General features: G+C 34.9%; 2 protein-coding genes across 7 annotated transcripts in view; one reads left to right on the top strand and one right to left on the bottom strand.

Annotated features, from left to right (window-relative positions):
• LOC117328359 overlaps positions 1–2,182 on the bottom strand; it is a 30,815-nt gene extending 28,633 nt beyond the window's left edge. The window contains exon 1 of the mRNA XM_033885885.1: positions 1,716–2,182. The gene's annotated coding sequence lies outside the window, so the exon portion shown is untranslated. The remainder of the gene's footprint in view (positions 1–1,715) is intronic.
• A 100-nt stretch (positions 2,183–2,282) lies between these two features.
• The window catches only part of LOC117327498 (ATP-dependent RNA helicase DHX33-like), a 35,502-nt gene continuing 11,588 nt past the window's right edge, over positions 2,283–26,196 (top strand). For 5 of the 6 annotated variants that reach the window (XR_004532656.1, XR_004532657.1, XR_004532654.1 and 2 more), the window contains exons 1-12: positions 2,283–2,451; positions 5,730–5,799; positions 15,970–16,130; positions 17,345–17,395; positions 18,192–18,263; positions 19,570–19,679; positions 19,830–19,947; positions 20,498–20,596; positions 21,174–21,259; positions 21,751–21,922; positions 22,788–22,885; positions 23,566–23,739. Coding sequence is in view for 2 of the 6 variants with exons in the window: in XM_033884519.1 (XP_033740410.1) it covers positions 5,745–5,799; positions 15,970–16,130; positions 17,345–17,395; positions 18,192–18,263; positions 19,570–19,679; positions 19,830–19,947; positions 20,498–20,596; positions 21,174–21,259; positions 21,751–21,922; positions 22,788–22,885; positions 23,566–23,739 (1,196 nt within the window). In the remaining 4 variants the exon portion in view is untranslated. Of the gene's footprint in view, positions 2,452–5,729; positions 5,800–14,911; positions 14,985–15,969; positions 16,131–17,344; positions 17,396–18,191; positions 18,264–19,569; positions 19,680–19,829; positions 19,948–20,497; positions 20,597–21,173; positions 21,260–21,750; positions 21,923–22,787; positions 22,886–23,565; positions 23,740–26,196 lie in introns of those variants that run through there. The other variant, XM_033884520.1, reaches the window with a different exon arrangement.

Genomic DNA, 26,196 nt, shown 5'->3' with positions numbered 1-26,196 from the left:
ATTGATATTTATATCACTTAATTGTTAGCAATATCTCTGGACAAATATATATATAACACATAAAGTGGCGACCTTCTATATGAAAAATACTGTTGCCTTGTTCTTTATACCCATAATAGATTAATCATTTTGACAAAAAGAAGGCCTGAAATTTATCATTTTTTGCTAGAATCCACTATACTTTTAAATATTTACAATTCTTGAAAAGTTTTTTTCTTTTTATTTAGTTCTACCGAGCATCTGACTCTTATTAGCCAAGCTACCTCTAGCTTCTCTATAATTTATAGAATACTGTAATAAAGAAACGGTAATTTGGTGTGCTTCGTACTAAAATATGCATTAAATACCTGTGCCAAATCATTGTCATAAGGCAATAGAAGTTTTGGGAGCATCCCATTGTGACTGTTGACAGTGGGGATATGGTATTAGGGGTCAGGAGGACTGCTACATGGAGGGCATTTACACATTGCCAAGTGAACTAGGGGACAACTTTTGTTCTCTAAATAAGAGTGGAGCACAATCAAATCCAGGTAAACAATGACAAAAATAGCCAACTGCAAAATAACACAATATAGGCTGTAAAGTGCACTGTGGTTGGCCTCTTCAACCTATGATTGATACTGCGCCAACAGTGGCAGATTTTAAGTCCATGGCAAACAAATTCATTTGATCAATTTCTTGCTTTTTATTATCCCAAATAAAATGTATTACTGTTCATAATTGGCTGCAGACCTTAATCATTATTTCTGCACAATGCACCTTGTATATGACATACTGTGCATGTGTAATGCACCTTAAATGAGATAACATACTGTGCATGTAAGTCAAATGGTCATGAATTATATATACTGTAAATCAAAGGAGTTTTAAATATTAAATTTGTAACTTAATTGCAAGCTGTTTATGAAAAACACAAATTTCTTTTTATTAATATATAGTCTATTAGAGTTAAGCCAGCTAATTATTAAACATGGAAACTTAAAAATATATAATAATAATGCAACTTCCGATATGTATATATTATGTTTACAAAAATGTAAACTAATTAAAAGCAAAACAAATGTCTGTGTATAATGTGTATAAACATATATGCATTAAAAACCAATCTAGTATAATATTTAGGAATGTTAATACTTAGATACAATTAATACATTTTCTGATCAGATGCAATGTCATGATCAGGCCAAATCAAGTTACTTAGCTTGTAATTAATAATAATAAGCAGTAAACATATATATGTCTCAATAATTAAAAATAACACCTCAGCAAATACTAAACCTTTATTTGTTCTTTTCGTTTTATTTCTTTTATTCAGTTCTGGCTTATAATTAATAAGGGCAGCATTTCCATATGTTAGGTGTCATTTCATCAGCATTATTACTTAATATAATCTGACAATGTACAGTAGATATATAGGCCTACATAGAGTATAAAGTGTCTTTTTATTATACACAGTTTTGGGCAAGTCCATGGGTATACTAAAAAAAGCTTTATCAATTGATATCAATTAAAAAGTGTTTAACATTAGTTTACTGTGGTCTTCTTCTATATGATTTGCTAATTTCGTCAAAAATGACGATGATTATATTAATTAGCATTGAGTGAAGACCATGATCCATTCTAGGAAATTAAATATCACAATAAATGTTGATTACATATTAAACATGTTGTCATGAATGTGCTTTGGGGATAATATACAGGTTGATCAATGTTACCTGATAATGGTCAGCAATCCTATTCTGGCATGGCGTGCAATACCGACACATGATCATATTCTTCCCAACCTGTCAATATGTTTTTTGTCTTCAAGTCATCTTATGATCAGGATTGGTGGTCAAATTCCATCCTCACATTTACGACACTACGTAGACAATTATATCACATGTATATTATATAATGAGGCACTAAATTTCAACACACAACCTGAATATGTATAAAATATGTCGATTTGATAACCTGCCAATAAATTGAATAGTTACGAATCCAAATCAACACGGCTTAGAAAGTATCCCGTTTGTGTTATAGTAATACATGTGGTAGTGACGTTCCACAACATACTTCCCGTCACATACTGTTTGGTCAGTATCTCATGTCTTAGTGATCGCAGTGTATGACCGATAGTAACTGAAGATAAATAGCATTTCACTTGTACCTGAATGAACTTTTCACCCTGATTCCGCCATTTTCACGGGAAGTCAATGACCGGATGTGGTGTCGAGTTCACAAGTTCAAGCTCATCGGGACACCTTTGGAATTGTCGTATTCCTGAAAATGAATGCCGAAAACTCCCGAAAAGAAAGATGGCAGCCTCCATGAGAAGGAACGTGTTATGTTTTGAACAATATTTTTACGCATTTTTGTTTGTTTGGGTTGTTTGATCAATACATCACTGTCAAGAACAAACAGTTACATTACAATTTCGAGAAAAAAGGAATACATATCATATCTCAGGTGAGTCTTGTGACGTTGTTTATCCCATTCTAGTTGTATGTTAAAAGTTCAGTTATGTGTTCCAATCATCCACTAGTGTCAGTGTGATTTTTGGTCATATTACAACGTAAATGCGGCAAATGGACTGACAAACGCTGTTCGTCCTCTTACACTCGACATTTATTTAGTTTCGGGTGCTCTTTGCACTGACATGTCATCTGAAGGAATTGACAAAATGTGGCGAAAACTTGTTCCAGTTACTTATAATTAATTTGCTGAAGAAAATTGAACACATAAAGTAGCAAAACATTTCACATGAATTATTACTTTTAAACACCATTTTGACACTCAGTCAAAGATTATTTTTTTTGAAAAAAGGTAGGGGCGCTCTTATTAGGGCAGGTGCCCTTATTAGGTCAAATACGGTAGTAACGGTGCAGTGCACATGCGAGTGTCCTGTGAGGTTTTTGTGTAGCGGAACTGGACAGGGTCGATCGTCGGCGACCAGGTAGCTCAATCGGTAGAGCATCCGGCTAGTGTTCGGAGGTCCCGGGTTCGAACCCCGGTCTGGCCGTGCATTTTTCCACTCCTATTACATTTGGTGCCTGTGACCAAACCTTGTTTCAAGTGAGGTGAATACTTGACAAGGGGATACCCGAACCTGGGTTGTGAGTTGTGAAGTCTTCGGGGTCGAAGACTTAAAAAAAAGGAGGGAAGAGTGTAGTGGAACTGGATAGGGTCGATCGTCGGCGACCAGGTAGCTCAATCGGTAGAGCATCCGGCTAGTGTTCGGAGGTCCCGGGTTCGAACCCCGGTCTGGCCGTGCATTTTTCCTCTCCTATTACATTTGCACGCCCTGCAATTCATTAAACGATATTTTAAAATAATTTTTCTGTATCATACAGATGAATATTGAACCTATAGTATTAACATGCAAAATTTGACTTTGATTGGACGGGTGCATAACATACAAATGTAACGGCGAAGACGAAGTAACGGTGCCATACATATGTGAGTGTCCTGCGAGGAATGTGACCTATGATCGAGGAATGAGTGTCCTGCGAGTGTTTTTGCACGCCCCCCCCCCAATTCATTAAATGATATTTTAAAATTATTTTTTTCTGTATCATACAGATAAACATTGAGCCTATTACCATGCAAAAGTTGACTTTGATTGCACGAGTGCATATTATATAAATAAACCGTCGAAGTTACATTGCAGGGTGTCCCACGAGGTGTTCGCACGCCCCGTGGTTTTGTTTACCTTTCGAATTCAGTGTGTACTAACTAGTGAACATCCTCCTTGACATGTCAGACGCTCACATGTGTAATGCACCGTAACTTTGCTGGTACATTAGCATAATATGCACTCATCCAACCAAAGTCAAATTTGGCAGATTATATGGTTAGATGTTCATCTGTATGATTCAGAAAAAAATATTAAAAAATATCACTTAACGAATTGCGGGGCGTGAAAAAACCTCACAGGACACTCGCATGTGCACTGCACCGTAACTATGTCGTTAAAAATGCATAATATGCACACGTCCAATCAAAGTCAAATTTCGCATGTTAATGGGTTCAATGTTCATCTGTATGATCACAGGACACTCATTAGGTGGACCGGTAGGAAGCATATATAATTGTATACAGTATAGTAAACAAAACTGGCATGTTGTGTTTTCATTAGAACAGAATAACATTGAAAAAAATATCAGGTCTTTCTGCCTAACCGCATGTAAGTTGTTTTAAAAAGTCTCCGTCACTCAGCTGACAGTGTAATAATGACTAAAAGATGTTGATGATTTATGTATATAATGGAACTATAGTGGAACTGGACTGGGTTGGTCATCAGTGACCAGCTAGCTCAGTAACAAGAGTGCCCGTCTAGAGTTAAGAGGGTCTGTCCTGGGGTTTAAACCCTGGCCTGGCTTCTACAGTGTCTCTTTCTCCTGCATGCAGTTCCATGTATGATTTAATCTGTGTTAATTGTTTTTACCTGGTATGCGTAGCTTCTATGTGTTGAAGGCCTAATCAGTTACTGGGGTTTAATATTGGACCCTGATTTTAAAAGCATAGGATCACTGATATTTCTTTGCAAAAACATCAATATCATGTCTGTTTTAATTGAAATTAATATATAATCTATAATGCAAAATCCTTGAGTCAAATATTATGCAAAAAATGTAAATGTAATTCAAAATTAGTAGGTAACTCTTATATGTATGATAAAAAATGTTAAATGCAACTTCACCTGCATTCATGTGTACTTGAACTGACCCAATAGCTGCATTTGACACTATTGACAATTACTGGTTGTCAAATACTTTTCCACTACAACAGTATAATTTCCATGTTATAATCAAACCATGATCGATCACAAAAAATTGTGATCCATAAGTCGTCGTCTATGTGACTTTTGTACGTCCTTACCTATGCTTAAGTTAAAAGTCAGAGTTAGTAAGACACTTATTTCTAATAACAATACTCACTTCTTCACAAATTGTTTGACTCCAAAGAAAACCACAAGGTTCTTACATCTTGTAGCTCAAGAGAAACCTCTCATCATTTTTTAGCCTAAATTTGGATTGGTCACTGTCAATGGTATAAAATCTTTAATAGAATAGAGTAACAAAAATATCTTGCTCACACTGGGACTCAAATTCACATCCTCTCACTTTCTTTACATATGTCTCACCACTAGGCGAGATGGAAAATCCCACAACAGAAGCTGATAAAATATACTACAATATACATATGTAGTAATTATAGTCATAACTTATCCATGTTGTTATTGTGAGTCTTATCTTATGGTTAAGCTGGACCAATATCCTGATATTATACCCCTACACACGCAATGACCAGTTATTATGAAATACTGGGTATGTATGTACCAAAATATGGCGAAATTGTACAGTTAAAAAGTAATACATTAGTCAGGACTGGAGATTGATAGTCCACAGCTAGTTTACAGACCCTTGAGAATATGTTTTTGACTCTCCAAAATGAGGTTTGACTCCTGGGATTAAAGGGACATGTCTATATGACATTGTTTTGATCCTTCAGATTTCTGAGAAATAGTACATTTGTATTTGACTTCTTCAATTGCTACAAGTCAAGGGTCAACTGGATGTCCTGTAGTTTATATTATGACAACTAGCATTTTAAAGTTAATGAAGAGGTCTATTTGAGGTTTTAGATAACTATATAATAGATAACCATTTTAACTTACATACCAGATATATACTCCATGCATTTTTATTTGAGAATTAAGTCCTGATTTGTTTTTTTAATTTTAGGGGAAATCTTGCAAAATGCCGGTTGACAGCAGACCTCCAACCAAAAAGATGAAATTCTCTCCTGGAGGAGGTAAGATATTTGGAGATTAGTATATTGATGGTGTTTCTATGATATATACATAACAGAAAACTATACAAAACTGTTATTCGTGTAATCAAAATGAATAGTAGTGCTAACTAAAAATGATAAAATAAGGTAACTGCCAAAATAAATATACTTGAAGTCAAGGACGCCAAGTTTGGTATGTCTTCCACTAGATTAACTTAAATTTTTCCAATATATCAGGGAATCAGGTAGATCCTATAAAGTATGTTTTTGACTCCCAAAACTTGAGATTTGACTATTCAGCTTGAAGGTACTGTAAAGCAGGGATTCGGCTGTAATGAAATTGCTAGAAATCAAGGGTCAATTGGATGTCTTGTGGATATGATAATAATTCTAAAGGAAAGTGCAAAGTGAACACTTTTTGTCATGAAATACTGTTATATCATGTATTCCTTATATTTAATGATTGAATCTTGATTTGGTCGATTTCATGGGGTCATGAATTGAGTTGCTCTTGAGACAAATTTAATGAACTGCGAAGCAGTTCATGTTGAATTTGTCTCAAGAGCAACTCGATTCATGACCCCATGAAATCGACCAAATCAAGATTCAATCCTTATAATTCAATTTGTTTTTTTTTGGAATAAAAAAGTTGGCCTAGATATTAATGTCTCGAAGCATGTGCAAGTCGAAATGGGGGAAAGCCCGAGGAGTTCCGGATTGTGCATGTCTAGTCGGTCGAGTAAAATAGTCCGCAATTTTAGGATTAAAAACAGGATTATTTTGTCAAAATAAAAGTATTTATCATATCTGGCCTTTCATAAAATACAAGAATACATTATAAATTTGATAATTTTAATAATTATTCCATGTTTATAACAACAATGTAGAAAAAGGGAAATCGTTCCGCGAAAGGATTTTAACCATGTATTCATGCGCACTGATCAGTGTTAATCTGGTCAAATTCATGAGCAAATGAAACAGATTACGTTTGGTAGTTTCATTGAGTCCAACTTGAGTAGAAATTGAAATATGAGTATCACTGTGCTATCGGCGAACTGTCGGGGCTTGGGGGATAAAATTAAAAGAAAAGACGTATTCTCCTATTTAAGAGATAAACGGTACAGTATTTACTGTCTTCAAGACACCCATTTCTCGTTTGACCAGGAAAATGTTATAAGAAATGAATGGGGATATCAATGTTATTTTAGTTCTTTTAAATCCAATTCACGTGGGGTGGCAATCCTTTTAAACAATAATTTCGAGGCCAAGGTATATAGAGAAAAGTGCGATTTACAGGGTAATTTTCTTGCGCTTGATATTGATATTGATGGGTCTAGGACAACTCTTATTTCCGTATATGGTCCAAATCAGGATACCCCAGATTTTTACAATCAAGTAACTGAAATAGTGGATAGTTTTGGAAATGAGAACATTATTATATGTGGGGATTTTAACTTAGTTTTAAAACCATCATTAGATTATGATAATAATTATAGATTTGTAAATAATAGTACTGCGAGGGAAAAGGTATTGGAACTTATTGAAAATACTAATCTAGTTGACATTTATAGGGAACACCACCCTGATACTAGGCGCTATACTTGGAGGCGTGCTAATCCATTAAAGCAGGCCAGACTAGATTTTTTTCTTGTCTCCGAATCTCTCTTGTCAAGTGTAAATAAGTCATCAATAGAACCAGGTTATAGGTCTGATCACTCTACCCCTCTATTAACTATAACTTTTAACAAATTTAAGAAAGGGAAAGGTATTTGGAAATTTAACAACTCTTTATTATATGAATCAGACTATCTTGATTTGGTAAAAAAATGTATTGACAGTATTAAATTACAATATTGTCTACCTGTTTATAACCCTGATTCTCTAAATCTTATTCCTGATTGTGATATTCAATTTCTCATAAATGATCAACTTTTTTTAGAAACTTTATTAATGGAAATAAGGGGTAAATCTATTTCATATTCTTCTTACAGGAAAAAGCAGTTAAATCTCAGAGAGGAAAATATTAAGAAATTCATAGCAATTACTGAGGCTGAAACAAATCCTGATCATACACAATTAGATGAGAAAAGAAAAGAATTAGAGTCTATTCGTTTGAAAAAGGTTAGAGGTAGTATCATTAGATCTAGGGCAAAATGGATAGAGGAGGGAGAAAAACCTACGTCTTATTTTTTTAATCTTGAAAACAGAAATTATACTTCCAAAATTATTCCAAAAATACAGACAGAACATGATCATTTTATAACGAAACAAGAAGACATTTTATCAGAGGTACAGTCATTTTATGAAAATTTATATAGATATAGGGAAGTGGAAAATATAGATTTAGAAGCACATCTCCAAAATTGTAACATGTCAAGGTTAAGTAATCATGATTCTGACAGTCTAGAGGGTATTATAACATTTGATGAAGCTGGGAAAACACTAAAAGAGATGAAAAATAATAAAAGTCCAGGGTCTGATGGTTTCACATCTGAGTTTTTTAAAGTATTTTGGAAGTATTTAGGTCATTTTGTTGTTCGATCATTAAATTATGGGTTTTCAGTCAGTCAATGTTCAGTAACTCAAAGACATGGTATAATTACTTGTATTCCCAAGGGAGATAAACCTCGACATTTTTTAAAAAATTGGAGACCCATCACACTGTTAAATATAACTTATAAAATAGCTTCTGGGGTAATCTCACATCGTATAAGAGCAGTTTTGGGTAAAATTATTAATGAGGATCAGACAGGGTTTTTATCAGGTAGATATATAGGGGAAAATATTCGTACGGTCTATGATGTAATGCAGTATGCAGAGGAACACAACATACCAGGAATGTTATTGATGGTAGATTTCGAAAAAGCTTTTGATTCGGTTTCATGGGCGTTCATAGATAAGGTTCTAGGCTATTTTAACTTTGGGAAAGATATAAGGAAATGGATAAATACTCTTCATAATAATGCAAGTGCATCTATAAATCAAGGTGGAAACATATCAAAACATATTAAGATTCAACGTGGATGTCGACAAGGCGATCCAATTGCACCATACATTTTTATTCTCTGTGCCGAAGTTTTAGCTGCAAAAATTAAAAATAATAATCTCATAAAGGGAATTAATATTGAAAATTCTCCTATTCTAAATGTACAGTATGCAGATGATACAGGTTTGATATTGGATGGATCTAAAGAGTCGCTGAGAGAATCTATTTTTGAACTAACTACTTATGCTAAGATATCTGGTCTAAGAATTAATTCTAATAAATCTCAGGTGATATGGATAGGAAGTAGGAAATATAGTGAAGAAACTTTTTTGCCTGAAGTAAATCTGTTGTGGGGACAACACAATTTCACTTTCTTAGGGATAGAATTTTCTGTTGATCTGGATAAAATTCCTAAAATGAATTTTGACAAAAAAATTGTAAAACTTAAATCTGTTATTAACTTATGGAAAAGAAGGAATTTGACACCATTAGGTAAGATTAATATTATTAAATCTCTGTTGATTTCACAACTTAACTATTTGTTCATTACTTTGCCAAACCCTTCAGAAAAGATGATTGCCCAGTTAAATTCTCTGATTCTGGATTTTTTATGGAATAGTAAATGTCATAAAATAAAAAAAGATGTTGTTATTCAAGACTATATTGATGGGGGTTTAAAGATGATTGATGTTCATTCTTTTATTGACTCTCTAAAGTTAGGTTGGGTAAGAAGATTATTTCACTCATCTGGTAAGTGGAAATTAATTTTAAATACATATGTTAATTTTAGAAAACTATGTAACTGTGGAAAGGAATATATTGATTTGTGTAGATCCAATTGTAAAAACTTTTTTTGGAGGGATGTGTTTAAATCATTAAATAGGCTTAATAATTCAGATTCTATTAGGCTTCCAAAACCAGACTCAATTTTAAAATCACCCATCTGGTATAATAATGATATCAAGGTAAACAACAAGTATGTTTTTTATCAAAACTGGTTTGATGTGGGCATATTAACAATAAATGATTTAATTAAAGATTCAGATGATTTAGCTTTTCTTTCTTTTGAAGAGTTCAGACATAATTTTCGAACTATAAACACAAATTTTCTCCAATACCATGGACTAGTTTCAGCTATCAAGCGCTTTTTGAAAAAATTTGATTACCTGATTCAAAGACCTCAACAGCCTTTTATACCTTTTCTATTTGACATATTTTTTAAGAGTGAAAAGGGTTCAAAAGATTTTTACAAATGCCTTATTGCGCCAATATCCATACCTACTGGAACAAGAAAATGGAACCAAGAATTCATTATTGATCAAAATAAATGGGCCAAAATATTCAAACTTCCTTTTATAGTTACCAAAAGTTCTAAATTACAGTGGTTCCAAGTGAGAATTATACACCATATTTTGGTAACAAACACGTTCCTTTTTAAAATAAACTTAAGTCCTAGTATTTTATGTAACTTATGTTGTATGGAGCGTGAAACAATAGTGCATTGCTTATGGGAATGCCAAGAGGTTCAGTCACTATTACAGAGATTTGAAGCACTACTTGATATACTTTTAATTCCGTTTGCTTACAATAAAGAATCCTTCCTGTTTGGTATAGTATCACAGTACTGCAGTAATGTTGATAACGAAATTTTAATTCTTATCAAGCATTATATTTATAAAACTAGATGTCTCAGCAACTCTTTAAATCTTAATGCGCTTATTAATGTCATCAAAGATCATTTTTCTATTCAACAATACATTAATTACAGTAAAAGTGAGAAAACTAAAAGGCAATTTGAACTCAATTGGAAGAAATGGAAACCTGTTCTAGATTTATAGTCATCTGAAAAAGATAGTTCCTCTTTGCATATATAGCTTTAGGTCCCCAAAGACTGACATCGCCTGTTCTAGCTCCTTTCCATTACTTTTTATTTTTACCATTTAAAGAAATTTTCTCCCATGCTTCAGTCATGTTTATTTTTGTCTGTCTTTGTGTGTGTGCGTTCTATGTGTGATGGTGTGTCCGGTTATGCGTCTGTCTGTGCGTGTGTCTGTTTTGTCTTGTGTGATGGTGAGTCTATGTGTGTGTCTGTCGGTGTCGAAGTGTGTGTGTGTGTATGTCTGTGTAATGGTGCGTCTGTCTGTGTCTATCTGTCTTGTCTGTGTGATGGTATGTCTGTCTGCTTCCTTCTCACTCTGTATAAATTTAGGTTAGGTTATGTATGTATGTTAATTAATATGTAAATGATGTAAGTAGATGTGAGGCTTGTGGTTCAAGCTTAAAATAATCGTGATGAAGATGATGTTTTTTGTGTGATGATAAGGATGATGATGTTTTATTGTGATGAAAAAAATGATAATAATTTATGTATGGATAATGATATCATGATAGATGATGATGATGATTAAGTGTGATTCTTTTGATGATGATGATGATGATGATGAATGGATGAAGATGATGATGCTGATATGATGATGATGATGATGATGTTTGATTATGTATGATGATGATCATGATGGTGATGATGGTGGTGATGATGAACCGATGATGATGAGGAGTAAGATGATGATAAAGATGATGATTCTGATATGATGATGATGATGATGTTTGATTATGTATGATGATGATGATGATGATGATGATGAATCATGAGTATAGCTACTGTGGGTGTAAGAGTGAGAATGTGTGTGCATATATGTTTCAAATGTTTTGTATTTATGAAAAAAATCTTGAAAAATAAAAAAATTCAAAAAAAGAAATTGAAATATATCCTGTTGAAAATGCTTCACTACTGACAGTGTAACACGCACTTGTCACAAAAATACATTAAATGACACCCTATAGGTATAACAATATCTAATTAATACCAATAAATGCAATTTAAAAAAAACAAAACACATTAATTATAAGACAGAATATGTCATAAAAAACATTACTTATAAGACAGAATATGTCACAAAAACCATTACTTATAAGACAGGATATGTCACAAAAACCATTCCTTTAATATAAGACAGAATATGTCATAACAAGAAATATCTTTAAAAAAAGATAAACAGCATAGTTTTAATGCTGTTGGTTATAATGTAAAACTGCTGGTGAAATAAATCAACAAACTAATGTGTTTCAGCATTGATAACAAAATTAGATCAGTTTGAATCATTTTTGGTGATAATAAGACTGCATTTGAATCAGGAATATTATTTCATTAATGTGTCATTTGAAAAGATACGTCCACTTATTCAGCTTGCGTTCTCAACTTTGTTTCGTTTTTAACTGCATATCTGCATTTTGCATTTACCGCTACATTGACCAATCACGTACTTCATCTTGACCAGTAACGCCACCTGTCGCGTCATATCTGGGGCCAAAAGCATATTATATGGCTATGCCGAAAAACCATTACTTATAAGGCTGACTATGTCATAAAAACCATTACTTATAAGGCTGACTATGTCATAAAAACCATTACTTATAAGGCTGACTATGTCATAAAAAACATTACTTATACGGTTGACTATGTCATAAAAACCATTACTTATACGGTTGACTATGTCATAAAAACCATTACTTATAAGGCTGACCATGTCATAAAAACCATTACTTATAAGGTTGACTTTGTCATAAAAACCATTACTTATAAGACAGAACATGTCTTAGAAAACATTACGTATAAAATCAACCATATCATAAAAATAATTACTTATAAGACCGAAAAGTCAGTACATTGTTAATTTGTACCAAAACATAGAGGTGGAACATGATCGAATTTCTTCCATGGCACAAAGTAACGGTAACTTTTGGTATCATGTTAAAATTTACAAAATTAAACAACAACCTATTCTAAAAAAAAAGATTCCTTTTATAGTTATATTCAATGTCTTTCCAAACTGAAGAAACTTGCCCATTTTGCATTTAGTTATAAAACACTTTGCTAGAATCTTAAGTCTGTGGTTATAACATGTGTGTTTTGAATCCATTTTTTTTGTCTCCAGTTAGAATCTATAGGAATATATATCTGTACTCTCCTTGAACTTTTTGATTTGAAGTAATTATGTATTACTTAGCCTTGAAAATCAGTGGAGGATTCTGGAATGATATGTCATTAGTCCAAGTGTGATGTGGGTCCATTTAAACAAACATAATGAAGAATAAGATGTGATTAAGCTAGATGTATGGTGTAGCTGGTCCATTAACTAACAAAATAAGGAAGCAAAATATTTTAGACTCTGTAGTAGAAGGTGGAGGATTCTGACAGGGAACAACGCCCCATACTAACACTATAGAAAGTGAAAGCAACATCCAGATCCGCCCCCTATTCAACAGGAATGTGATACTACAGGTTGATCGCCACTAAATCTGGTCATCTGAAATGAAATTAAATTGAAGTATCTAAGGATAAACAAATAAAAGTGACCCATGTCTGACCCTTTGGCCAGTGTCCAGTGACCCCTGACCCCTTGCCCACTGGTCAAGCCGTGAAGGCTGTTGAGTAGTCTGTAAGAGTGTTATTGTCAGATTTTTGTCCAATTATTTCGGAATCTGTTTCATTGATGACATATCAGCGATATCCATTTCTAACTCTGCAATGACTGGTTAGCTTGAATACAGTTAAAATAAAAATGGTTATTTATCTCTATTCAAGAAACAATCTAAAAAAGTATGATGGATCTTTTTTAATGAACATATTAAATACTGGTAAGTATGCAGGTACCATGCATTTGTTTTTAAATCCTTATGAGAAGAATATTAAAGGATTTCATATTAAATCAAAACATTTTAAGCAGACCAAACTTTGAGCCTTTTTAAAAGAAGGTCCACTGAGGGTCAGCCTGAAGCTGGATTTGGGGGGTCACTTTACTTCTCCTGTGATCATTTCCATTCAAGAGTTTGACCCTTGGTCAGTCTGGCTATACCTGAGGCCATAATGACAATTTAAACAGTTCTACTAGCATTATTTCACTTTCAATAGAGTAGCAGATTCCATTTTATCGGTTTGCATTTGAAAAGTTTTCATTTGTAAAATTAACACTGGTAAAGATTGCATTGGTAAAGTTACAATGGGTAAAGTTTACATTGGTAAAGTTTACATCGAAAAAGTTAACATTGGTAAAGTTTTACATTGGTAAGTTTTACATTGGTAAAGTTTACATTGGTAAAGTTAACATTGGTAAAGTTTTACATTGGTAAAATTAACATTGGTAAACATTACATTGGTAAAGTTAACATTGGTAAAGTTAACATTGGTAAAGTTAACATTGGTAAAATTTACATTGGTAAAGTTAACATTGGTAAAATTTACATTGGTAAGTTTACATTGGTAAAGTTTACATTGGTAAAGTTAACAAGGGTAAACATTACATTGGTCAAGTTAACATTGGTAAAGATAACATTGGTAAAGTTGATATTGGTAAAGTTAATAAAGGATAAGTTTACATCGGTAAAGTTAACAAGGGTTAAGTTTATATTTGTATAATTTGCATTGTTAATGTTAACTTGGTAAAGTTTACATTATTTTTATTTTCATGGTAAGGGAATGCTTTCTTTTCCCTACAATCTAAGATTTATCATGATCTATCACTGGAAGAAAGATGTTGTGGTTTCATTCATGACAAAATAGTTTTTTTGAAAAAAAATTGTTCAAATTTCCATATTGTAATAAATTAAAAATGCCCCCAAAAATAAATTTCTTATAATTACTTGTAGATAAAGTTTCTAAGCTAAAATAGGATAATCCCTGTAACCATTAAATATTTACTGAGAATTGTAACATATTTTCATCCTGATTTTGAAATAATCATTTTCCAATACAAAAAATCCAAAAATTCTAGATAATGCTAAAATTATCATGGAAAGACATAGTAAATTTTTGCAACATAGCAAATGGTGGCACAAAGATCATTCATGTAAACTTAAGGATGGATTCAAAGCTAATGATACTCAGAAACAGAGACCCAAATTAAATACTGATAATGGAAGTGAAATCCTTTGAAGTAGGCTATTACTCTGACCTTGCTGTAGACATGAACAGTTGGTGGGAGGTTATAAATACCAGTGGGTAGACATACTATTGTATAGGGCACTGTCGGTAATGTATTCCTAATGGTTCTATTATAAAATAGTCCATTTGACGTCAGCACTGGTAAATAAACTGTCAGTATATAGGTCCGTTTAGAGGATATTGACAGCAGATATCCAGATGGCCAGGTTGCTTGAAAAGGTTAGAAGATTTGTGTAGAGTTGGAAATTTCTTTTATTTTCTCTTTCTGTTACTTTTCTGTTATATTGGGGACCCTTGTTCTAGTAAAAGGGGGTCATTGTAGATGCTGTTGTCTTCTGGGGTAAAGAGTATGTAAAAGGAGGGAGGTATGTATTAAAACTGGACTGGTCACTGTTGGTTAGGTCACACAACTTATTACAGCATCTGTCTAGAGATTGGAGGTCCTATATTTCAGTCCCAGTGGTCTTCACTCAGCTGTCATACATGTAAACAGAACATTTAACTGTGATAAAAATCATCAGAAAGGTTGGTCACAAGAAGTTCATATTTGAGATGCATTAGTAGAGGGCAGAACCATAATGATGATGGGAGTGGTTGGACAAAGGTCAAGGTCATTGTTTCTAAAAATAGATAGTGGAAAACAAATAATACAAACAGTTTGCCAGTTGATTTGTGTGTACATGTGCACTTACTCAGGAGATGGAAAACACTTCTGATTTTGAGCATGACAGTTAAAGGTCAAGGTCACAGAACTTAGCTAAAATGATATATGTTGCTGGAATACTGGATGACCATCATTTGTTCTGATGATAAGTGTGAATATTCACACAATGTTAATATTTGTCCTAGGTGAGCAAGTTGTTCTATGTCAACACGAGTAGACTATATTCAAGTTCACTTATGTTATAAATAGAATTCTGCAATAAAGTACATGTATATCCAAGTGTTAAACTTTGTGTAAGAATCGAGAATGGTGAAGGCAAGACACTTCTTGATTTTATGCATGCGCTACCAAATCTTACTGTCAAGACTGCAATTTTATCGACTCAATTTGATTTGAAGTTTAGGTCATTTTAGGAGGCATGATCAGCCAAAATGTCTAGGTCACTCAATTCAAAAGTCAAGGTCACACTTTTAAAAACAGCTTTTTCATGTTTAACATTGCTATTTACCCTGTACATTTTTCTTTACATTCTGTCTTAAGGATTTAAGAATGGGGTACCGGTGTTCCAAAAATTACAAGAAGAAAGACGAAAATTACCCATATTTTCAGCCAAACGGAAACTGATGCAGGAATTGAATCGTCTGGACACTGCTATTGTGATCGGTGAGACAGGCAGTGGCAAGACAACACAGCTTCCACAGGTAGGTTGGTTGGTACGCAGATGAGGAAACAACTGTACATGTGATATTCACCAGCTCCGGGTATATACTGGTGTCTTCAGGATACAGTTTTCATATTGTAAATGTAGACAAAAAAATTAATGGATTTTGTTTCTAGAAAAGAGGAACATTTTATAGATAAAATGGCTCCATGGGATGACTTTGGGGAGGAACTTGGTAAAGATTGACTTTGTATTTCATTCCTTGGATTAGAATCCTAATTGTCTATATCTCACATGGGTAAATGTCCTGTTAATTTTGTCTCCCAACATAATGATTCTATCTTATCTATTAAACTTGACCCAACTAAGAGGATTCTGATTGGCCATTTCATATCTTCAAATATATCACATATGAAATGGAGTGAAAATATAATGCCATTTTCAACTTCATATTAATCTTAGAAAACATAACTATGTAATGTTTTCACAAACATTAGCCAAACTTTTTCAAGACTTTATTTGTGTGATTTAAACAGAATCTTACTTAAGTTTCTATTTCATTACAAACTTTTTAGGTTATCTGACCCGAAGGGTCAGGATGACCTATAGCCATCGTGCTTCGTCCGTCGCCGTCCGCCGTCCGCCGTCCGCCCTGCGCCGTCCGTAAACTTTTCACATTTTAAACTTCTTCTCAAGTTCCAACAGTGGGATTGAGCTGAAACTTGCCAGAAATGATCCTGAGATAGTCCTGACCAAGTGTTGTTATTTTTCGGGTCGGTCCGAAATCCAAGATGGCCGCCAGAGCTGCCATCTTGAAAACACATTTTAAACTTCTTCTCAAGTTCCACCAGTGCTGTTGAGCTGAAACTTGCCTGAAATGAGCCTGAGATGGTCCTGACCAAGTGTTGTTATTTATTGGGTTGGTCAGAAATCCAAGATGGCCACCATCTTTAATTAAGAGTCAGATGACCGTTAAGGCCCTTGGGCCTCTTGTTATTTTACCTGCCCAGAGGCTCAGTCAGATCTTGTTAGTCCCCAACCGGTGAAACCGGGGGACTGTAGGCTTCCTCGCTGTCCATCTATGTATGTAATGCCAAAGTTTGTCAGCACTCTATCTTGTAAAAGTTTCAAGGATTTTGGGTCAAGGTCAAGGTCACTATTTTTAGCGGGGGGTCCGAAGGGGACAGGTATTGCTTTAGGAATACCAAATATGCTTGTTTTTTTTAAATTTTTTATAACTTTTGTCATTAACAGTACATTTTTGAAGACAGACTACACAAGAACTTGATGGTAGCTATAACTCAGGTAATGTATTTTTGTTCAGTATTTTTTAGTATGATAGACATATAGTTTATCTTGAGTATATAAGAGATATAGCTTTTGTTGTAATCTATTAATTCCAAGTGTCCTTTTCCAAAAGCGAAACTGTCAAATTTTTTGGAATTATGTAAATCAAATAAACTAACAAAGTACCTCAAAACAAAATCAAACCTGCCAACTTTTTGGAATTTTCTTGGGAGAAATTCCAAGGGTTGTTCATGTTAAAAAAGTTCAGCCTCTATGAATAGGAATTAAAAGGCCTTTAAGAGGCATTTGATAATTTAAGAAAATACATGTACCTGAAAACAGTGGTAATGTATTTTAGATTTCTTTCCAGTTGACTGATTGGAATTTTAAAATTGTGAAGAAAAACTGATAATTTAAGTCCTTAATAAGGATATAACATCAAGTGTCAAAAACAGGGAAGGTTTGGATTCATGATATACATGTACATGTATACAGTATGATGTTATAAAGCAATCCTATTGTATTTTGTTGCATTTAAAAGTTAAATGACTATAAGATGTATTTAAGAACAATAGGCCATTGTTTCTGTATATGGTATATGACATGTCTGCTTTCAATTCAGGCGTTCCTAGGTTTTAACTTACATCAATTTTATCTACATCATTAAAACAATATCAGTACGCTTAGGTGCCTATCAAGGGAGACAATTTGATTTGTTTGTATATTCCTAGTTAGGGAGAGATATATATTGTTATAACATAAGCTTTTTCACCTAATGTACCACATTTAAGTTTCATGATGAAATGTTTTACAGCCCAGGCGAGTTGCAGCCATTACAGTGGCCCAGAGGGTTGCTCAGGAAAGAGGCAGCGAACCAGGACATGTGGTTGGTATTTTAGGATTGAACTTTCTTGATGTGGAATCTATGATCGATTTTAAAATACAAGAGCTTTGCAGGCAAACATCATATTGTGTGCTTTAAGACACTTTATATATGTATCATTAGTTTACTGGTCTCATCGTCCTGTGATAGTTGAATGGCTACCCTGTTTCTTATATTGATTGTAGTTCTGGTCAGCTGAATGATATCCAGTTGAGTGTCTGTTCATGTCTCATTAATTACAAATCTATTTAATGTTGTTTTGCCATCTAGACAATAATATATAAGCTACATAAGCATATCTATATAGCTATGTGGAGAATTACCAACAATTGCTGTTTCCTAGTCCTCTAATAGGCTTATCCTTGAGCATATGGTTTTGCAAAAGGAAATCATTTCAGTATCTATTTACATATATTAACCATATTTTGTATACCCAGGTTGGACATTGTATGAGATTTGATGATATTTTGTATACCCAGGTCGGACATTGTGTGAGATTTGATGATATTTTGTATCCCCAGGTTAGTGCTTGTGTGAGATTTGATATTTTGTATCCCCAGGTCGGACATTGTGTGAGATTTTATGATATTTTGTATCCCCAGGTCGGACATTGTGTGAGATTTTATGATATTTTGTATCCCCAGGTCGGACATTGTGTGAGATTTTATGATATTTTGTATCCCCAGGATGGACATTGTGTGAGATTTGATGATATTTTGTATCCCCAGGTCGGACATTGTGTGAGATTTGATGATATTTTGTATCCCCCGGTTGGACATTGTGTGAGATTTGATATTTTGTATCCCCAGGTCGGACATTGTGTGAGATTTGATGATATTTTGTATCCCCAGGTCGGACATTGTGTGAGATTTGATGATATTTTGTATCCCCAGGATGGACATTGTGTGAGATTTGATGATATTTTGTATCCCCAGGTCGGACATTGTGTGAGATTTGATGATATTTTGTATCCCAAGGTCGGACATTGTATGAGATTTGATGATATTTTGTATCCCCAGGTCGGACATTGTGTGAGATTTGATGATATTTTGTATCCCCAGGATGGACATTGTGTGAGATTTGATATTAGTATCCCCAGGTCGGACATTGTGTGAGATTTGATGATATTTTGTATCCCCAGGTCAAACATTGTGTGAGATTTTATGATATCATGTATCCTTAGGTCGGACATTGTGTGAGATTTGATGATATTTTGTATCCCCAGGTCGGACATTGTGTGAGATTTGATGATATTTTGTATCCCCAGGTCGGACATTGTGTGAGATTTGATGATATTTTGTATCCCCAGGTCGGACATTGTGTGAGATTTGATGATATGACCAGTGAGAAGACAAGAATCAAATACATGACAGACGGAATGTTACTACGAGAAGCCATCTTGGATCCATTGCTGAAAAGGCAAGTACTATATTACTTTACAGAGAATGATTTATCTCTGACGATCTTAAAGGTACAGTATTTATGCAATACTTCCAATTATAATTCATAATTAAGGTTGATGGAGAAATAAAAAGGACTCTGTTCTCACTACATAAATGACCATTTTAGGTACTCTTTCGTGATCCTAGACGAGGCCCACGAGAGGACCATTCACACTGACGTGTTATTCGGAGTGGTCAAACAGGCACAGAAAAGGAGGAAACTGAGGAATCTCCTCCCGCTGAAGGTGGGTGGGGCTCTCTAAGTGGGTCAATCAAAAGGATTCTTGGCAGGAAATAATTTTTGTAATTTAAAACAAGAAATCAATTAAGCAAACTATTATTCATTTCTTTTTAACAAATGAAAGGAAATGAGAGTGTCATTCTGGAAGTCATAAAGAATATTGGTGTGTACTTATGTAAACTCAGTTTGAGCATTGTCCTACATATAACCTCAGGTGAAGATCTGGAGGTCATGGTTCAACGCTCCCATTCCATGTGGTTTGTGTTTCTCATGAGGCTCAAAATGTGCTAATCTGTGCTGACATGGTTATGTTCATGGGTAAGATACTATACCCTATATGCTCTGGTTGGTATGTGACAGGCCTCCTGTATGTTGCTCAGTGAGGTAGCCACCAGCTACTACAAGGAGATCTTGCCTCAAAATTCTACTTGTTCATGTAGCAGTAAACCCAACAAACAAACGAACAGAAAATGCAAATAAAATAAGTTAAATGACTATTAGATTGATAAGATTGTCTGTTTAACTGTATAATATTTGATATGTTCTCTTTACAGATTATAATCATGTCTGCCACCATGGATGTTGATCACTTCTCACAGTTTTTCAACAAAGCCCCTGTGTTATACCTAGAGGGGCGACAGTTCCCAGTACAGGTATATATATACGTACATGTGTGTACATGTTGTAGGCCCCTGTGTTATACCTAGAGGGGCGACAGTTCCCAGTACAGGTATGTATATATGTACATGTGTGTACATGTTGTAGGCCCCTGTGTTATACCTAGAGGGGCGACAGTATCCAGTACAGGTATGTATATATGTACATGTGTGTACGTGTTGTAGACACCTGTGTTATTCCTAGAGGGGCGACAGTTCCCAGTACAGGTATGTATATATGTACATGTGTGTACGTGTTGTAGGCCCCTGTGTTATACCTAGAGGGGCGACAGTTCCCAGTACAGGTATGTATATAGGTACATGTATGTACGTGTTGTAGACCCCTGTGTTATACCTAGAGGGGCGACAGTTCCCAGTACAGGTATGTATATACGTACATGTGTGTACATGTTGTAGGCCCCTGTGTTATACCTAGAGGTATTACAGGTATGTATATAGGCACTAGATCATGTATCCCGGTCTGTAAGTTTTGTAAACCCCTGTGTTATATCTGAAGGAACCACGACTTGCAGTACAGATATAAAATCAGGGATGCTATTGTTTGTTGTTACAGGTGTACTACAGTAGAGAGCCACAGTCCGATTATGTATTTGCGGCCGTCGTAGCCTTATTTCAGATTCACAGGGAGGAACCAGCAGAGTAAGTTTCAGTCCATAGACATTTTACAATGGTCAGGATAATTAGTCTCTCAAAGCAGTATTAAAAATAAGGCTATTGAGTTAGACCATTATTTTCAATGAAACTAGTGTCAAACCTATATCGAGAGACTTCCCTTGGGAAGAACAGTAACTAGTTTCTTTTCATAATGAAATCACTACTACATTAAGAGCTTTCTTAAAAAAAACCAAAAAAAAACCAAAAAAAAACAAAAACAAAAATTGTTGATCTCTTGGTGGATATTGTCACAGGAACGGGTGTGAGTGTTATTTCTGTGACGGAGATAAGACAGTATTGAGAGTTTTCGTGTGACATCATTCTAACTCTAGTATGGTTGGTGAGATAATATTGAGAGTTTCCCTGTGACACCATTCTAACTCTACATTGACTGTATGATTGGTGAGACCGTATTGAGAGTTTTCCTGTGACACCATTCTAACTCTACCTTGACTGTATGGTTGATCATTATACAGCCAACATGTGCTGATTTTCCTGACTGGCCAGGAGGAGATTGACTCTGTGGTGCGCTCTATAAAGGAGATAGCTAAAGGTATGGTTGGGGACGCCCCACCACTAGTTGTATGGCCGCTGTATGCTGCTCTCCCATCACACCTTCAACTCCGAGCCTTTAACCCAGCTCCTAAGGTACGTCATAGCTACAACAAAAGTTCTCTTAAAGCTTACTCAGCCTTACAGTAATTGGTGTCTTAAAACTTGACCATAAAATTCAGTGATGCTCTGATATAATAAACACAAGCTGTCCTGTAATGTCAGGTGTTTGTCCTCTACTACGCTTGTGTGTCTGGAGCTGACCTAGACCTGACATAGACCTGACCTGGACCTGTCCTGGACCTAACTTGGACCTGACCTGGACCTGACCTAGACCTGACATAGACCTGACCTGGACCTGACATAGACCTGACCTGGACCTAACTTGGACCTGACCTGGACCTGACCTTGACCTGACCTAGACCTGACCTGGACCTGACTTGGACCTGAATTGTGTCCTAGATAGGGTATAATACTCAAAACACTTGCAAATAAGCATTTAGTAAGTTCAACAAATGTTGGCAGTATAGAAAAAGATTTTACTTATCTGGGCAAATGATGGCAGCATACTGTAAAAGTTTTAGTGGTATAATAGTTTTGCAGTGAAATCATAAAGCTATAATAGGTAATGGCACTAATTACAGTTTCTATATCTACTATTTCTGTAGCTGGTAGTATGGTTACACCAATTCATCATTATACTGATCTGTATATGTTTATGTGCAAACATTAGCGTACACAGAAAAATGTTTTACAATTTTTGGCAAATAGTAGCAGTATAAGAGCTTCAATTGAACAAATTGGGACTGTATAGCAAGGTTTTACTGTAGATAAATTTGTAAAAAAAACCTGAAATACACATCTTCAGGTTGAAATATTTCTCTTCTGCTTTGTGAAATAAGAAATTTTTGATGATGTAGAGCTAATGTTTAATATATATGATGATTGAACTTGGTTCTAGGGTACACGGAAGGTCATTGTGGCCACCAACATAGCAGAGACGTCTATAACGATACATGGTATCAACTTCGTCATCGACACAGGAGTTGTCAAAGCCAAGTGAGTTCACTTCCCTATCATTTACCAATATACCAATTTATCATTGTTCTAATTTGTATATGGGTCTGATACTAAGTAAATGTCTGGTTTTATAAGTTATTTTTATTGAGTTGACTTTATCTGAAGTCTGTAAGTTATGTTCACACCAATATGACTGAAGTTTCATCAGGAAAATGTCATTGTTGGAAAGTTTACTGAACACAGGTATCTTTACCATGGTATTGCTATATACGTATACAGTTCAGATGTAGACAACCTTACATGTCAGCTGTCAGTTACACATGGTATTTATCGGCAGACCTGAGGACTAGGGCAGGGCTTACCAGGGTAGTAGTGGTATGGAAGGGGAATATTTTAACGAAGTGGGGAAGACCATAATTACAGGAGGGAGAGGAAGGATGTAGTGATGGTGTAGAGAAAGAGATGTTAGGGTAGAAAAGGATGTATAGAATTGGAAAGAAGAAAGTCATATTCAGGTGGGAATTGAGGCAGCAGGATAAACAAGGGGAGATAACTACCAGACATATGACTTTGTGTTAGAGAAACTCCACCCCTGTTAGTGGGCTGGAACTGCTAAAGATGGTGAAGTTGTCTAAGATCAGGTTCTTAAAGGGTCAGGTATGGGGTGAGGAATTAAAATGATGGGAGATAATCACCAGGAACATACTTGTGTGTTACAGAATCTTCACCCCACGAAGCGGGCTGGACCTGCTGAAGGTGGTTAAGTTGTCAAAGGCTCAGGCTCTACAAAGGTCAGGAAGGGCAGGTCGCGAGGCTGCAGGTACATGTTATCGACTATACACAGAGGAGGAGTTCCACCACTTCCCTGACAATACAGTTCCAGAAATACAGAGGTTAGTATTTAGTTATACAGTGATACTGGGGATACAGAATTTATTTATACAGAGGTTAGTTATACAGTGATACTGGGGCTACAGAATTTAGTTATACAGTGGTTAGTTATATAGTGATACTGGGGATACAGAATTTAGTTATACAGAGGTTATAGTTATACAGTGATACTGGGGCTACAGAGGTTAGTTATACAGTGATACTGGGGATACAGAATTTAGTTATACAGAGGTTAGTTATACAGTGATACTGGGGCTACAGAATTTAGTTATACAGTGGTTAGTTATACAGTGATACTGGGGCTACAGAAGTTAGTTATATGGAGGTTATAGTTATACAGTGATACTGGGGCTACATAATTTAGTTATACGAAGGTTAGTTATACAGTGATACTGGGGCTACATAATTTAGTTATACAGAGGTTATAGTTATACAGTGATACTGGGGCTACAGAATTTAGTTATACAGAGGTTATAGTTATACAGTGATACTGGGGCTACATAATTAAGTTAAACAGTGGTTAGTTATACAGTTATACTGGGGATACAGAATTTAGTTAAACAGAGGTTAGTTATACAGTGATACTGGGGATACAGAATTTAGTTATACAGAGGTTATAGTTATACCGTGATACTGGGGCTACATAATTTAGTTATACAGAGGTTAGTTATACAGTGATACTGGGGCTACAGAGGTTAGTTATACAGTGATACTGGGGCTACAGAATTTAGTTATACAGAGGTTATAGTTATACAGTGATACTGGGGCTACAGAATTTAGTTATACAGAGGTTAGTTATACAGTGATACTGGGGATACAGAATTTAATTATACAGAGGTTATAGTTATACCGTGATACTGGGGCTACATAATTTAGTTATACAGAGGTTAGTTATACAGTGATACTGGGGCTACAGAGGTTAGTTATACAGTGATACTGGGGCTACAGAATTTAGTTATACAGAGGTTAGTTATACAGTGATACTGGGGCTACAGAATTTAGTTATACAGAGGTTATAGTTATACAGTGATACTGGGGCTACAGAATTTAGTTATACAGAGGTTAGTTATACAGTGATACTGGGGCTACAGAGGTTAGTTATACAGTGATACTGGGGCTACATAATTTAGTTATACAGAGGTTAGTTATACAGTGATACTGGGGCTACAGAATTTAGTTATACAGAGGTTATAGTTATACAGTGATACTGGGGCTACAGAATTTAGTTATACAGTGGTTAGTTATACAGTGGTTAATTATACAGTGACACTGGGGCTACATAATTTAGTTATACAGAGGTTATAGTTATACAGTGATACTGGGGCTACAGAATTTAGTTATACAGAGGTTAGTTATACAGTGATACTGGGGCTACAGAATTAAGTTATACAGTGATACTTGGGCTACAGAATTTAGTTATACAGAGGTTAGTTATACAGTGATACTGGGGCTACAGAATTAAGTTATACAGTGATACTGGGGCTACAGAATTTAGTTTTACAGAGGTTAGTTATACAGTGATACTGGGGCTACAGAATTTAGTTATACAGAGGTTAGTTATACAGTGATACTGGGGCTACAGAATTTAGTTATACAGAGGTTAGTTATACAGTGATACTGGGGCTACAGAATTTAGTTATACAGAGGTTAGTTATACAGGGATATTGGGGCTACAGAATTTAGTTATACAGAGGTTAGTTATACAGTGATATTGGGGCTACAGAATTAAGTTATACTGAGGTTATAGTTATACAATGATACTGGGGCTACAGAAGTTAGTTATACAGAGGTTAGTTATACAGTGATATTGGGGCTACAGAATTTAGTTATACAGAGGTTGTAGTTATAAAGTGATATTGGGGCTACAGAAGTTAGTTATACAGAGGTTAGTTATACAGTGATATTGGGGCTACAGAATTTAGTTATACAGAGGTTGTAGTTATAAAGTGATATTGGGGCTACAGAATTTAGTTATACAGAGGATAGTTATACAGTGATATTGGGGCTACAGAATTTAGTTATACAGAGGTTATAGTTATACAGTGATACTGGGGCTACAGAATTTAGTTATACAGAGGTTATAGTTATACAGTGATACTGGGGCTACAGAAGTTAGTTATACAGAGGTCATAGTTATACAGTGATACTGGGGCTACAGAATTTAGTTATACAGAGGTTATAGTTATACAGTGATACTGGGGCTACAGAATTTAGTTATACAGAGGTTATAGTTATACAGTGATACTGGGGCTACAGAATTTAGTTATACAGAGGTTAGTTATATAGTGATACTGGGGCTACAGAAGTTAGTTATACAGTGGTTAGTTATAAAGTGATACTGGGGCTACAGAATTTAGTTATACAGAGGTTAGTTATACAGTGATATTGGGGCTACAGAAGTTAGTTATACAGAGGTTAGTTATACAGTGATACTGGGGCTACAGAAGTTAGTTATACAG

Source organism: Pecten maximus, chromosome 5 (genome assembly GCF_902652985.1).
Source record: "Pecten maximus chromosome 5, xPecMax1.1, whole genome shotgun sequence".
Classification (NCBI taxonomy): domain Eukaryota; kingdom Metazoa; phylum Mollusca; class Bivalvia; order Pectinida; family Pectinidae; genus Pecten; species Pecten maximus.
The sequence above is the reverse complement of the archived record's forward strand: the minus strand, read 5'-3'. Positions and strand labels throughout refer to the sequence as shown.